Source organism: Schistocerca cancellata, chromosome 1, assembly GCF_023864275.1.
Source record: "Schistocerca cancellata isolate TAMUIC-IGC-003103 chromosome 1, iqSchCanc2.1, whole genome shotgun sequence".
Taxonomy (NCBI): Eukaryota; Metazoa; Arthropoda; class Insecta; order Orthoptera; family Acrididae; genus Schistocerca; species Schistocerca cancellata.
The window spans coordinates 1,169,098,586-1,169,114,242 of record NC_064626.1 but is presented as its reverse complement, the minus strand read 5'-3'; the positions used below and the strand labels follow the sequence as shown (position 1 = coordinate 1,169,114,242).

Genomic DNA, 15,657 nt, shown 5'->3' with positions numbered 1-15,657 from the left:
CTAAGTTCTAGGGGACTAATGACCTCAGCAGTTGAGTCCCATAGTGCTCAGAGCCATTTGAACCAAGTTTGAAGATTAATTTTATTACTGGTAAATAATCTGCACAATATTTCAAGATTATGTTGCAGATAAGATCGTCAGGAGAAAGAAGAATGAAGAGAGAGGAAGGTGGGAAAAAGAAAGTAGTTTCAATAAAAACAAAAACAGAAATAACACCAATAGTACCATAGATTAAGGTGAAGGGATAAAGCATAGATAGTCTAACAGCATGAATACTAAAATGCTATACACCACGACACTACACAAAAAATAAAAAACGAATTTGAGGATTCTTGTAGAAGTTAAGACTCAAAATATCTTAGAATTGTAACATGGAAAGGGCGCCGAAATTTGTAAAGCTTTTTAAGAAGGTGTAAAACAGTGGAGGTACTCGATATATGTTAGATGATTATAAGTAAAACTTTTGTAAGAACCATTGTAAAAACTCCAGCAAAGACCAGATACAACGACCCACAAGTTGCAACGCGAGAAGTATCAAGACAGAAAAGGACGTAATTAGCAAGACACGATTCCTACAAGGCAGAAGCGTCGAGAGAAGGGAAAGGACAGCGAGACCAACAGAGGGCCCTTGAATCGGAAGTGGGCAGTAAATCTGCCCGCTAAGTGGAACCCTGCTGTGATAGAACACGGATAGCCAAGAGGGTCTTGGGACGCCCCGACTCAATGGAGCAAGCAAAAAATGGCCCGACGAGAAGACAAATTGGGCAAGCCACCACTGGCAAAAAATATGTGTAAAAGTCACACTACTGCTATTAAACAGCACGCTGATGCACGAAACTGAAGAAAACTTCCACAAAGTAAAAATGACATGCCCAAACAATTTATCAAACTGTTACTAAGAGGAGAACTTCAAAGCGACTAGTTATCAATAAATATTTCCATATCCTGCCCAGAGAAGAACCAAGAATCAAGTAAGAAGCAGAGAAAAGCAGGAAGAACAGAAGTTGAAGATTCGCAAGATTGAGACCAAGAAAGAAGATGGGTGAAGAATAGATGACATACCTTCCCAAATCCCTATCCTATTGTAAACTAGCCGTCTGCGAAGTATTACAACGAAAAACGACCACTTTCAGCGACACATAACGATGACTTTCACGCATACAAAGCACAGCAACACACACTTGCAAAGCCAACAAGGAACAACGAACGAAGCTGTACATCAAATCCTTGCCCACATCCATCTTGCTCAAGTCCACCACCTTCGTGCAAAAACATTCGCCAACCTCATGCTTAAACATTCATAGGATTGTGTGAAAGTGTGAAATCAAATTATATGATGTAGGAATTTTGCAAAAGAAACGTGTGAAAAACTGGATAAGTTAAGCACACCAGACAGCTAAAAAACTACAAAATAACAGTCATTGACTATGGAATTAAATAAAAAATAGACTATCGATAAAAATAAGTCATTAGTTCTAAAATGGACAATATATAAAGAACAAAAGTAAGGCATAATAAAAACTAAAACTATATGCCACTTATTTTCTCCTCATAAAAATAAAGGAATAACTATATTTTACTTATTTTCTCCTTATAAAAACAAAGAATAAAAAATTATCTTGTTGGATGTTTTCCCTTTTTTAACATTTGTACCATTTGTTAGGATAATATCTCAATACTTGTGTATGTATATTTCTTTGTCAAAGCAATTCTTGGAAATAATTCTTATTTGTTAGTGTAACAATGTTGAAATGAGTGTCTAGAAACAAAAACATTTTAATTGTACATGATATTTAGAAAATGTGTTAGGAATAGATTTTACTTAATTTTATAAAAAAAAAAAATTTCTAAGAGAATCGACGTGAAAGACTCCTCACTTTCGATAACAAACTTCTTAAAAAACAAACTGCACACTTAAATAAAGAAAGAAAATAATTAAAAAATAATAATCATAATAGAATAAAAGTACTCTTCTCTTGTCAATACAAACATATTTTTGAGAATAATGTGGAAGAATATGAAAATATAAATTAGTAATACAAACTAGCATAGAACCAAAATAACGTGGCTGAACGGTAGGCAACAAAATTTAGATAAAGGAATAATTTTTGACTGACTTAGACAAAGTTTCAATCTTTGCTTAAATTCAGTGCAAAAATTAAGTTCGAAGGGTGGTGATATGTTGGGTTTCAGGCAAATCCAACACCTTCCATGAAAACCATGACATGATAAGCAAATCCAGTAGTATGTCACATAGCTCCGAATAAATCGTGACATTAAATTAACCAAAGTAATACGAGTAACGAGTGAGCAAATGGAATACCACAGACTAATACAAGAATGCCTAAATGCATGTCATACCCTCCCACCGTGAGACAGACACAGTTCCGAGGGGAGAAACGAGAACAGAAGCTGAGAGCAGAACCGTGTTAAGCTAGAATGCCCTACGATAAGGGACGGACACCCATGTCGTCAGCTAACCACCAGGACCACCCCCCAGCCTATGTTAAAAGCTAGAGCCCTCCAGAAGAATAGTATAGATCTTACGATACCACTAAAAGGGCCACACCAGCTGCAAGTTTTAGCGTGAGACTTTTTGGCGTCTCTGTTACGTTGCAAACCTAAAAAAAACATTGCCCCACCACGAAAAGTAAGCGCTAGGACCACCCCCCGCCCATGTTAAAAGCTAGAGCCCTCCAGAAGAACAGTATAGATCTTACGATAACACAAAAAGGGCCACACCAGCCGCAAGTTTTAGCTTGGGACTTTTTCGCGTCTCTGTTACGTTGAAAACGTTAAAAACATTGCCCCACCACGAAAAGTAACCGCCAGGACTACCCCCCAGCCCATGTTAAAAGATAGAGCCCTCCAGAAGAACAGTATAGATCTTACAATAACACTAAAAGGGCCACACCAGCTGCAAGTTTTAGCGTGAGACTTTTTCGCGTCTCTGTTACGTTGCAAACTTTAAAAACATTGCCCACCACGAAAAGTATAACGTTTCTCATTGGATGGACAGAATTTTTGTAGGCTGAGCTTAAGGTTAACATTGAGACCCTGATGGGTCAGATGAAAACACAGCCAGATAGTTTTTTTTTTAAACCAACTTCAGTAAATTGTAGTAAGGAGAAGTTAGGAGGGAATTGCTTCTGAGACGGCGAGGTGAGCGGAGCTGTGGTGTCCGCCGCCCCCTGACGAACACTGACAAGGTAATGAACACACGCGATGCCGCATAACAGCGCATAAAGCTTCACTCAGAACTGCAGAAGTCTCATTTGTTACATCCCGTTTTTGCGTAATACTAGTGTTGATCGTCAATTAAAGCTCATGGTGTTCACATTTGCCACTTGAAGTAAAAATCTGAAAAGCGATGATTTTTCTGTTATATAGTTATTGAGAAGCCATATCAGCCACTGTAATTTACGACAAGTTAGATAAGTAATTAAAGATAATTGAGGGTCACTGTAGACCATTTTGATAGTTTTCTCTTTTATGAAACTTAATTTAAACCTAGATTATAGATGTGATATGGAAAAGGTCATCCTTCGATCCATTGTAGAACTTGGAAACCCATTCAAGGAATATTCGTTCACATTTTTGTTGAACGCAGTTGGTTTTTATCATCCTGTATTGAAACATTTCCTTTTATCAATAGTGCAATTTATAAACAATGTTTTTTGAGTAGAATAAAATTTCCAATGGTAAACTTAACTGCTTTTTCGACGTTATTTTACCAGCTAACTAAAAATAGGAAATCCTTGAACTCCTTCCACTAAATTTAGTTAGTATTAAGATTCTGTTATAGGGAGTGCAGTGGAGCTGACGCTGAAATCATTAAATATTTGGTTATATCATCGCTAGTCTCACTGAACTCTTCTGAACTCTACATGTCATGTGTGGCGTCTCCTTACCAGCAACAGGTCCCAGGTTCAAACTAGTCAATTCCCTAATACACGCTCAGAGCGTCGTTGCGCGAAAGTGGTAGGGAGACACGACATAGAACAACAGACACCACGCAGAATGTTAGAGTTTCATTCGATATTCAAATATTTTAATCGTTTTTTAATCGTTTGATTGTCTATCACATTAAGTACAAACATCTGTTAATTACAAAAATCTGTCGATATTCTTCGAATGACATAGGGCCTGAAGAATTTTCCTCTAAATTTAATAGGTGTAGCTTTCGAATATGAACTTCATGTGCTAAACATAACCATTTGCTACCATGAATCCTATAATGTGATTTGCGACGTCTCAGTGAGTGTATATGTTGATGCACTTTAGATATGGTTTTTCCTTTCAATTTGTTTGCTCTTGTGTTATGTTTTACTCTGGTCTCTTCATGTGTTTTCCCTGTAGTAGCCAACACCTTTTTAAGAGTAATAAGACGTTTGTTGGTGATGCCATGCGAAGCCAAGAAGTCTGGTTGACATACCTCAACATCCTGTATTTTTCCATCTCTGTCAATACGCAATTTATACACACAGGAAAAAAATGATGTGTGTGTTCCTTCAAGTGGACATTCCTGTGTTCATCTCTGTATGACTGCATTTACACTGATGAGTCCAGTCAGTTGAGTTTTCTGTATCATAGAAAGCCATCTGAATTTATTCTTTCTTTAATCTATTCCTCACCGAGCGTGGTAGCGCAGTGGTTATCACACTGGACTCGCATTCGGGAGAAAGACGCTTCAAAACCGCGTCCGGCCATCCTGATTTAGGTTTCCCGCGATTTCCCTAAATCGCTTCAGGCAATCATCGGGATAGTTCCTTTGAAAGTGCACGGCCGACTTCCTACCCTAACCCGATGGGATCGATAACTCGCTGTTCGGTCCCCTCTCCCAAATCAACCAACCAATCTATTCCTTTCTACACTCCTGGAAATTGAAATAAGAACACCGTGAATTCATTGTCCCAGGAAGGGGAAACTTTATTGACACATTCCTGGGGTCAGATACATCACATGATCACACTGGCAGAACCACAGGCACATAGACACAGGCAACAGAGCATGCACAATGTCGGCACTAGTACAGTGTATATCCACCTTTCGCAGCAATGCAGGCTGCTATTCTCCCATGGAGACGATCGTAGAGATGCTGGATGTAGTCCTGTGGAACGGCTTGCCATGCCATTTCCACCTGGCGCCTCAGTTGGACCAGCGTTCGTGCTGGACGTGCAGACCGCGTGAGACGACGCTTCATCCAGTCCCAAACATGCTCAATGGGGGACAGATCCGGAGATCTTGCTGGCCAGGGTAGTTGACTTACACCTTCTAGAGCACGTTGGGTGGCACGGGATACATGCGGACGTGCATTGTCCTGTTGGAACAGCAAGTTCCCTTGCCGGTCTAGGAATGGTAGAACGATGGGTTCGATGACGGTTTGGATGTACCGTGCACTATTCAGTGTCCCCTCGACGATCACCAGTGGTGTACGGCCAGTGTAGGAGATCGCTCCCCACACCATGATGCCGGGTGTTGGCCCTGTGTGCCTCGGTCGTATGCAGTTCTGATTGTGGCGCTCACCTGCACGGCGCCAAACACGCATACGACCATCATTGACACCAAGGCAGAAGCGACTCTCATCGCTGAAGACGACACGTCTCCATTCGTCCCTCCATTCACGCCTGTCGCGACACCACTGGAGGCGGGCTGCACGATGTTGGGGCGTGAGCGGAAGACGGCCTAACGGTGTACGGGACCGTAGCCCAGCTTCATGGAGACGGTTGCGAATGGTCCTCGCCGATACCCCAGGAGCAACAGTGTCCCTAATTTGCTGGGAAGTGGCGGTGCGGTCCCCTACGGCACTGCGTAGGATCCTACGGTCTTGGCGTGCATCCGTGCGTCGCTGCGGTCCAGTCCCAGGTCGACGGGCACGTGCACCTTCCGCCGACCACTGGCGACAACATCGATGTACTGTGGAGACCTCACGCCCCACGTGTTGAGCAATTCGGCGGTACGTCCACCCGGCCTCCCGCATGCCCACTATACGCCCTCGCTCAAAGTCCGTCAACTGCACATACGGTTCACGTCCACGCTGTCGCGGCATGCTACCAGTGTTAAAGACTGCGATGGAGCTCCGTATGCCACGGCAAACTGGCTGACACTGACGGCGGCGGTGCACAAATGCTGCGCAGCTAGCGCCATTCGACGGGCAACACCGCGGTTCCTGGTGTGTCCGCTGTGCCGTGCGTGTGATCATTGCTTGTACAGCCCTCTCGCAGTGTCCGGAGCAAGTATGGTGGGTCTGACACACCGGTGTCAATGTGTTCTTTTTTCCATTTCCAGGAGTGTATAAATGGAATATTCTGAAGAGATCTCAATCGTAAGGATAGAGTCATGGCCCGTAATGTTTTTGAAGAATCAGAAATGCGTCCAACACTTTTCTCTTCTTTGTATTCCGCATAGCGCCTGGCCTGCGCTAATCATCGCCACGTTCGCACTGCTGCTCCGCCCAGCATCGAACCTAATTTACCTGGTCCTGCCAAAGCACGACAACTTGCCGATCACAAAATGCTCAACGAAATACTCAGCATACACACACACACACACACACACACACACACACACACACACTAGCCACCTCGTAATGTCGCAAGTTTCCACAGGAAATGTAGATCATTCTTTTGTGTGTGAGGCGCTATCAGGGACAGACGATAGGTAAAGGCCAGTAGGTATCTTCTTCGATTTAACAGGGACATTCGATTGTGTGCTTCATGCAATACTTTCAAGTAAGTGTGGAACAGTATGGGATTACGTAAAAGGTCAACAATGGTTCACTTAATATCTGGAAAATAAGGAGCAGAAGATTGTTCTCCTGTGTGAACAGAGTCGAGTTCTGGGTCCACTGCCTGTCTTGACTTATGTCGATAACTTGCAACTAAACACGACAGATGACAAATGACTAAAAATTTTCTCTATACGGTAGGTAAATGTTAACTGTTAGTGCGCAGGTTTTTATACAGGGTGGCGCAGGGGAACGGGAAATTTTGAACGTTACAGTTGGCAGCACTGTAGCACCGACAGATGTTCGGAACTTTGCACAATTGATGTGAACGCATTGCCATTTAGTAATCATGGAGAATTGGACTGGTGCGGAACGTGCAGTAGCTGTGAGAGCGTTTTACAAAAATGGTGACAGTGCGACTGCCGCGTAGAGAACATTTCGACAGCATTACCAGGTTGGGCGTCATGGATGTGTCCCATCTGCGCATGCGATTACAACGTGGCTGCGTAATTTTGAAGAAATAGGATCTGCCTTGGAAAAGAAACCTCCAGGTGGCATTCCAACGCTACGTACCCCAGACAACATTGCAGCTGCAATCGAGAGAAGTCCTCGCCGCTCCATGCCCGCATCTCGTGGTCGTGCGGTAGCGTTCTCGCTTCCCACGCCCGGGTTCCCGGGTTCGATTCCCGGCGGGGTCAGGGATTTTCTCTGCCTCGTGATGGCTAGGTGTTGTGTGCTGTCCGTAGGTTAATTAGGTTTAAGTAGTTCTAAGTTCTAGGGGACTGATGACCATAGATGTTAAGTCCCATAGTGCTCAGAGCCATTCACCTCCTCGCCGCTCAGTTCGACAGCATGCATCTTCGCTAGGCATTAAGCGACGAAGCTTACAAAGAATACTTACAAAGAATTAGACTTCCATCCCTATAAGTTGCAGATTGTGCAACACTTACATGAACGAGACCCAGCGTCACGTATGGAGTTTAGTAGCCAGATATTGGCTAAAATCAACGAGGACGCGAATTTCCTTGGTAACTTATGGATATCAGACGAAGCCCATTTCTACCTGAACGGATTCGTGAACAAACAGAATTTTCGTTATTGGGCACAGGACAATCCTTGTGAGTTTCACCAGCGAACACTACATAGCGCCAAGGTCACAATATGGTGTGCTGTATCGTTCATGGTGTTATCGGCCCTTATTTTTTTGAACGTGAGGATGGTAGTGCAGTGACAGCAACATCCGCTCGATATGTTGAAATGCTTCAAACATTCTTTACACCGAGACTGTACGAGCTTAATTTTAACGTCGAAAACATGTGGTTTCAGCAGGACGGAGCCACGTTTTGCCATTCGTACACTCAGGTTCGTCGTTGAGTACACCATCGCAGGCGCTCATGTCTGTAATGCAGCGTCAAGGGTAACCGCAGCCATGGTCTCCGAGCTGATAGTCCATGCTGCTGCAAACGTCGTCGAACTGTTCGTGCAGATGGTTGTTGTCTTGCAAACGTCCCCATCTGTTGCCTCAGGGATCGAGACGTGGCTGCACGATCCGTTACAGCCATGCGGATAAAATGCATGTCATCTCGACTGCTAGTGATACGAGGCCGTTGGGATCCAGCACGGCGTTCCGTATGACCCTCCTGAACCCACCGATTCCATATTCTGCTAACAGTCATTGGATCTCGACCAACGCGAGCAGCAATGTCGCGATACGATAAACCGCAATCGTGATAGGCTACAATCCGACCTTTATCAAAGTCGTAAACGTGATGGTACGCATTTCTCCTCCTTACATGAGGCATCACAACAACGTTTCACCAGGCAACGCCGGTCAACTGCTGTTTGTGTATGAGAAATCGGTTGGAAACTTTCCTCATGTCAGCACGTTGTAAGTGTCGCCACCGGCGCCAACCTTGTGTGAATGCTCTGAAAAGCTGATCATTTTTATGTCACAGCATCTTCTTCCTGTCGGTTAAATTTCGCGTCTGTAGCACGTCATCTTCGTGGTGTAGCAATTTTTATGGCCAGTAGTGTAGTACTGCAAGGTAGCAGCGCAATACAGTGATACTTTAAGAGAAATCAGAGCTCACATAGAAAGATTTAGCTGCGTAATACATGCAGTTTTGTGTTAACTGTGCTGTATACTAAAACTCATTATCCTTCCAACATGTACAGTACACATTTATAGCTAAGAGCTCTACTACTGATCAGGTTAGGGAAGTCATCTCAAACTCGGTACAGTTAGGTGTTAACAGCCCTCCTAATACTGTTATTTCAACAAGTGTTGTGATAAAATAAATGTGCAGTTATTATGGGCACATACACTGAGGTGACATAAGTCATGGGATACCTCCTAACATAGTGTCGGACCACCTTTGCCCGGCATAATGCAGGAACTCGTCGCGACTTAGTCTCAACATGTCGTTGGAAATTTCCTGCAGAAATATTGAGCCATGCTGCCCCTGTAGCTCTCCATAATTGCAAAAGTGTTCCCTGTGCAGGATTTTGTGCATGAACTGACCTCTCGATTGTGTTCCGTAAATGTTCGATGAGATTCATGTCGAGCAATGTGGGTGGTCAAATCATTCGCTCGAACTGTTCTGAATGTCCTTCATACCAGTCGTGAACAACTGTCGCCCAGTGATATCTTTGGGAACATGAAGTCTGTTAATACCTGCAAACGGTCTCCTAGTAGCGAACATTTCCAGTCAATGTTGCCCCCATGCCACTGATTCCTTTGTTTTTAAAAGCAGTAATGACTTCAATCTTAAAGCAAGAGGTTGACGCTGAATTTTTTTTTTTAGTGTTACGTTTACCATTGCTGTGTAGTTTCCTTGCAACACACTGCAACATAACTGTAATTTCTAACAGGTGTAGTATTCCACTTTTTTTTTTTTTTTTTTTTTTTTTTTGAGTCACATGTCTTCTGACTGGTTCAATGTGGCCCCTCCACAATTTCCCCTCCTGTGCAAACCTCTTCATCTCAGTATAGCACTTCCAACCTACGCCCTTAGTTATTTGCTGGATGCATTCCAATCTCTATCTTTCTTCACAGTTTTTATCCTCTACAGTTTCCTCTAGTACCATGGAAGTTATTCTCTGATGTCTTAATAAATCTCCTACCATCTTGTACCTTTCTCTTGAAAGTGTTTTCCATATATTTCTTTCCTCGATGATTCTGCGTAAGAACGTCCTCATTCCATACCTTACCAGTCCACCTAATTTTCAACTTTCTTCCCTAGCACCACATCTCAAATGCTTCGATTCTCTTCCGTAACGGTTTTCCCTCAGTCTATGTTTCACTGTCATACAGTGCTGTGTTCCAAACATACATTCTCAGATTATTCTTCCTCAAATTAAAGTCTATGTTTGATACTAGTAGACTTCTCTTGGCAAGGAATGCCCTTTTTGCCAGTGCTGTTCTGCCTTTTTATGTCCTCCCAGTTCCGTCCGTCATGGGTTATTTTGCTGCCTAGGCGGCAGAGTCTTCTACTACACAATTCTAAGGTTTTGAAACCAGGATTTTACTGCCAATAGAGTACCTTGCTACAATTTTGCAACAACGTAGAAACGTAGAGAGTAAATCACCGCAGTTCTGTTTGCTTATGTGTAACCGACAATACCAGTATAAATCCCAACAGAATCTGTTATACATATCCGTTTGATACAGAACTGATTGGTTTCTGTCAAGTCACTGATTTTGAGTTCAGCTTGATGAGAATGATCTTTAATGCTAAATCACGACACATTAATAGTTTTTAAAGGAGTACTCCGCCAATTCACTGTATATTTCTGTGCATTTCCTGTTTACAATCTAGATTTCGGCTTTCACGGCATTATCGAGTACAATGCTGAAAGTAAGACTACGCAAATAGTAAGACATCAAGTAAATAATTGAAAAATTTTAAAAAGATAGATGCAAGCTGGCATAAAATTACCAGATATGCACTTATATCTTAGACCAGTGGTTCCCAACAGGTGACGGTCCGCGAGCTATGCCAGAGGGATCCGCAAGATGCTATTAGAGTAAAAAATATATTAAATATATTTCGTATGATAACAGATTTTTTTCTTTTGGCCGTACAATATTTTTTCAATAATGAATATGTCAATGTTTTTTCTAAGTACCGAAAATATAAAACGTATAAAAAGACTCTAAATTTGGCTTTTTTAGGTACTGGATACTGTGATATGACAAGGTACCAATCATGCTCGATGAGGGGGTCTTCGAGAAAATTTTGTTGGGAACCCCTGTCTTAGACTATGTGTACTGTACAGGATGACACATTATTTTATGCCAATATAGAGTACAATGCTAAAAGCAAAACGTGCAAATAATAGGGCATAAGGTAAAAAATATTAGATATAGGTAGATGTACAGTTACGAGAGACACACCTATTTCTTAGACCATTGACATCATTTTGCCGTGTTCTGTGTAGGATGACATATACGCAGTTGAACACGTTTTCTTAACGTGGTACAAATGGTACAAAATTAATGTCTTGTAAGAATGCAGAACATCATTGTACAGGCCAATCTTATCTGGGAAACTCAGCGAAAAGCAGTTAAACTCAAGACTAGCACATGCCTTTAAGACGCAAATGAGAAAGTAAATGCAAAAATAACGATTCACAGTTCCGCCTCCAAAGGTCATCACATGCGGTCCCATGACACGTAACACTAGTAATTGTATGTGTGTGACAGTTTTACATTATAATGTGTCAGGTGTTCTAAAGTCCACATTCTTTGATATCGCTTTCACCGTTACGTCAGTGAAGCCAAGCATAAAGCATACACCGTTGGCGATTCAGTGCTGCGATCAGTGTGCAGCTTGTTTTCTCTGGCAGAACATGACGTTGCTCGGTCGGTGAAGTGACCACAGAGGTAACTCGGCAAGAATGACGGTGACTGCACAACCCAGAGGAAGCCACGCAACTGGGAGCAGGGCACGCAGAGGTGCGCAGAATCAAACAGTGGACCCAACGTCTAGGAGGCTGTTCCCAGCAACAGTGCCTGCCCTGGCAAGTAAAGGCAGATAGGAAGGAGTCCGCCTTCACAGGCGAGGCGGCTGAGGACTGCACGGTCCCAAGCTCGAACTGCACACATCGAGAGTGGGAGAGCTTCTGTTAAGTTTGGAAGGTAGGAGTCGAGGTACTGGCAGAAGTAAAGCTGTGAGGACGGGGCGTGAGTCGTGCTTGGGTAGCTCAGTCGGTAGAGCACTTGCCCGCGAAAGGCAAAGGTACCGAGTTCGAGTCTCGCTCCGGCACACAGTTTTAATCTGCCAGGAAGTTTCATCGAGAGTGGGAAGCTGGGAGCGACTGAAGCAGGGCCGCAGGTGGCCCACCAGTTGCAGGATACTGTGTCACCAGTATTGGACTCAGCACGAATAATAACAGGACCTAACTAGCAGCAGGGTGCTAGATGGTCCATACAGACTCGTAAACCGGCACAGGTCCTCCCTCGTAGCTGGTGGTTATCAGCCTCCGTATTTCTGTCTAGAAATAGTATTAATATGGGATTGGAGCATTCTTGTTTCTCCAAGGCATCGATTGCCATCATGTATGCCACAACAGAGCCACAAAGAGCCATGGTTTGAATGTGAAACAATCAGTCACCCACATCACAGCGGCTCTGCCCTTCTGCTGCATTGATGCTGTTACAATTGGTCTCTTTGCTGGGCAGGGCTGTCCGGTAACTGCTCGACGCTGTGGTGACACTATTTGTGTATCAGCTGGTCGCTCCTGACGTGTCGCCTGCCGACCGGGTATGCCTCACTTGCATGAGGCTCTTGCATCAGCCCTGGTGGCGTTCCAGGAAAATTAGTTGCAGCGCAATATTAAGAAGGATTCACGAGAATTTTGAGAACAGGGAAGAAGGATTCCAACTTACTTTGCATCAAATCCTGTACTACGGGCTGTAAGATGAGAGGACACTCAGATCTACCCGGAATGCCCAGAGATTCAAGTGCAGTCTTTGATACAGTGTTACCCCCACCACTGCAACGTCACCTGTCCGCCTGTGGGACAGTAACCAACAGCCCACATCGAGGTGGAGGGGGCACAGCACTAGCATAAATATTCGACATCCTCAATATCTAGACACTTCGTCAAAAGGTGATCAGTACGACACTGCGAAACTTCGAGGTATTTTAACCAGCTGGAAATGCGAAAGAATGGTTTGTTACACATATAAGGCCTGATTTTTGAAGATCTTTACGAAGCTGTTGCAGATGTGCAGAGTCGACATAGAAGCTCAAAGGCAAGAGCGTTGTGGTGCTATGTGCTTATGGATCAGTTTACTTTTCTATTTTCCCCTAGTGACTTATATTTTTCGTATGTGCACTACAAAAGCGCAAAATAAATGGGTCTCTTTGCAAGAAATGCAGAATCATCTGACAAACGAGCATTCGAGTTAAGTACATCTTTAGTTTTAGTTTCTGTTTGTATAGAATACTTCAACGAAATCCTGTGCATTATATAACCAAATGATATATCTATCTAAGCTTGTCCACCTGAAAATACCTCTTTCTAGCGGTAATAAGTTACAACTTCTTCCCTTCTGTAAAAATGTGACGCATTCTTTGTTTCTTTTGGCTGCAGTGCTCACGTGTACGAGGTGGTAGCTGGCACCAAGAGGCTCACACAAGGGGGAACTAGACATACGGTGGCAGGCCTTAGTCCTCATCCGGATTACAACCCTAGTGATGCCTGGCTGGCTCAACGACATCGCCGTAGTCAGGGTAAGTTTCCCAAATACCGGGTGCATCAAAAAGAATCATCCCATTTAAAAAAAAGTCATAACTGTTATATTCTTTGGGATATGTACGTGAACAACGTACTGTGGAAAGAGCAAATTCTCATGTTTTACATAGTTCCCGTTACGCTGGCATCTTGGGAGTGTGGGAATTTTTAAATCAAAGAATTACTGAACAACGGATCGGTCGCATTGGACCAAATGATTCAGCCTGATATTACTGGCCTCCAAGATCACAAAACCTGACTGTATGTGATTATTTCTTACGGGGGTTTATAAAGGACTCTGTTTATGTGTTTCGGTTACCATCAACAGTGAATCATCTGAGACGTGGCATAACAGTAGCTGTGGAAGCTGTAAATCCAGTCGTGCTCGCTGCAGTGTGGGAACAATTTGGATATGGCATTGACATATGCCGTGCATTTCAAGAGGAGCGTACTTATCACCTATGAAAAGGTATGAAAAAAACTTTTTCAGTTTCGCGATCATCAAAAATCAAAATTCATTGTTTATGTTTATTAGTTTCAGAAATATAGGCATGCCAAATCGGATGAATCTTTTTGATACATCCTGTACTTTGCAATGGATTCATGTCGAGAGAGCTTAAAATATTCGACAACATCCAAACTGTACAGATTGGAAGATTCTCTATGAAATGAGACAGTGAAGTATGGAAACTAATAAGGAGTTGCTGACCCTCCACTGGAGACAACCGACAGAAGGACAGTGAAGAAATCTGGAAGATGTAAGAGACGGCCTGGAACAGGGCTGAAAGCACACGAAAATAATGATAGTGATAGCAATATCATTATTCTTACTGCAAATTTACTTCCAAAAATCAAGATCAGGAGTTCAGAATTCGACATTCTCACACTGTTCACAAAATATGTTCAAGGCGAGCCACTCCCTGCACTGTGACAGAACGACACTTACATATTTCTACATCTACATCTACATCATACTCCGCAAAAACGATTGTCTGTAAGCCTCTGTACTCGCTCTAATTTCTCGAATTTTCACCTCGTGGTCAATACGTGAGGTGTATGTGGGGTGAAGAAATATGTTGTCCGATTCCTCCTGAAAAGTGCTGTCACGAAATTTCAATAGTAAACCTCTCCGTGATGCAGCACAACGTCTCTCTTGCAACGTCTGCCAGTGGAGTTTGTTTAGCGTCTCCGTAACGCTCTCTCGCCAGCTAAACGATCCCGTTGTAGTGGGACGCGAAATTGAAGCGTCACCCATCCACCAGTGTCAGCCCAGTTTGCAGGTGGATATAAATTTAATTTAGTGTTTTGTTTATGTATTTTTGTAATCTTTGTAATTGTTGTGAATTATCTAAAGTTTTGTATTTTTTTTTTTTATGTTTCATGTACGGAGAGGGCGGCGCAACGAACGGAGACAGCATCTTCACTGCCGGGGCCAGAGAGAAAATTGCTGGCCACTATACGTCGCGGGTCGACAGCCAGAGAGCAACAGAAGATCCTGAAACCGAGTTGTTGCGTCGTGCTTCTAAAAACTGGAAAAATAAGAATTTGTAATGTTTCTACAACAATGGAGTCATAGAGAGTTTAATCATGTTGTAAATGGTCAGTCCCATCTTGTCAAGGCTCAGGTCCACGTCTATATGTAAGAAGATAATAAACTAGTGGATACTGTTAAAGTTCAAATACGTGTTCAGAGAATTTATTTATGAAGAATTATGTGAATAATTTGATTATTAATTTTGACAACGTTCATCGCGAGTTTGAATCTGGAAAGTTTATTCAATGTGGTTCTAATATTTGTTGAATCAGATAACTTGCATTAATATAATTTCTGAGAAGAAACAAAACGACATCTAAATTGAAAAGGTTTGCACAAACAAATTGGACTGAGTGACGAAATTCTGCGCATACGACTCAAATGATGATGTTATACAGTTTCGTTCAAGAACCATTCAGAGACAATTTAAAAAGAATTTAAATAATTTTGAAGTGTGTTGTAACTGACGTAGGTGACGAAGTCTGCACATGGTCATATGTCAAAAGAAAATCATTTATACAAACTTACGTCGTTACACTACACCGTGACGAAACGCGCCGCCAATCGTTGGATCTTCTCTATCTCCTCTATCAGTCCTACCTGATAGGGATCCCAGATAGATGAACAATACTCAAGAATCGGGCGAACAAGCGCC

At 42.8% G+C, this 15,657-nt stretch overlaps 1 protein-coding gene across 1 annotated transcript in view; it reads left to right on the top strand.

Annotated features, from left to right (window-relative positions):
• The first annotated feature begins 13,431 nt into the window (after positions 1-13,431).
• Positions 13,432-15,657, top strand: part of LOC126138746 (mite allergen Eur m 3-like) — a 37,131-nt gene continuing 34,905 nt past the window's right edge. The window contains exon 1 of the mRNA XM_049915223.1: positions 13,432-13,467. Coding sequence (XP_049771180.1) covers positions 13,432-13,467 — 36 coding nt within the window. The remainder of the gene's footprint in view (positions 13,468-15,657) is intronic.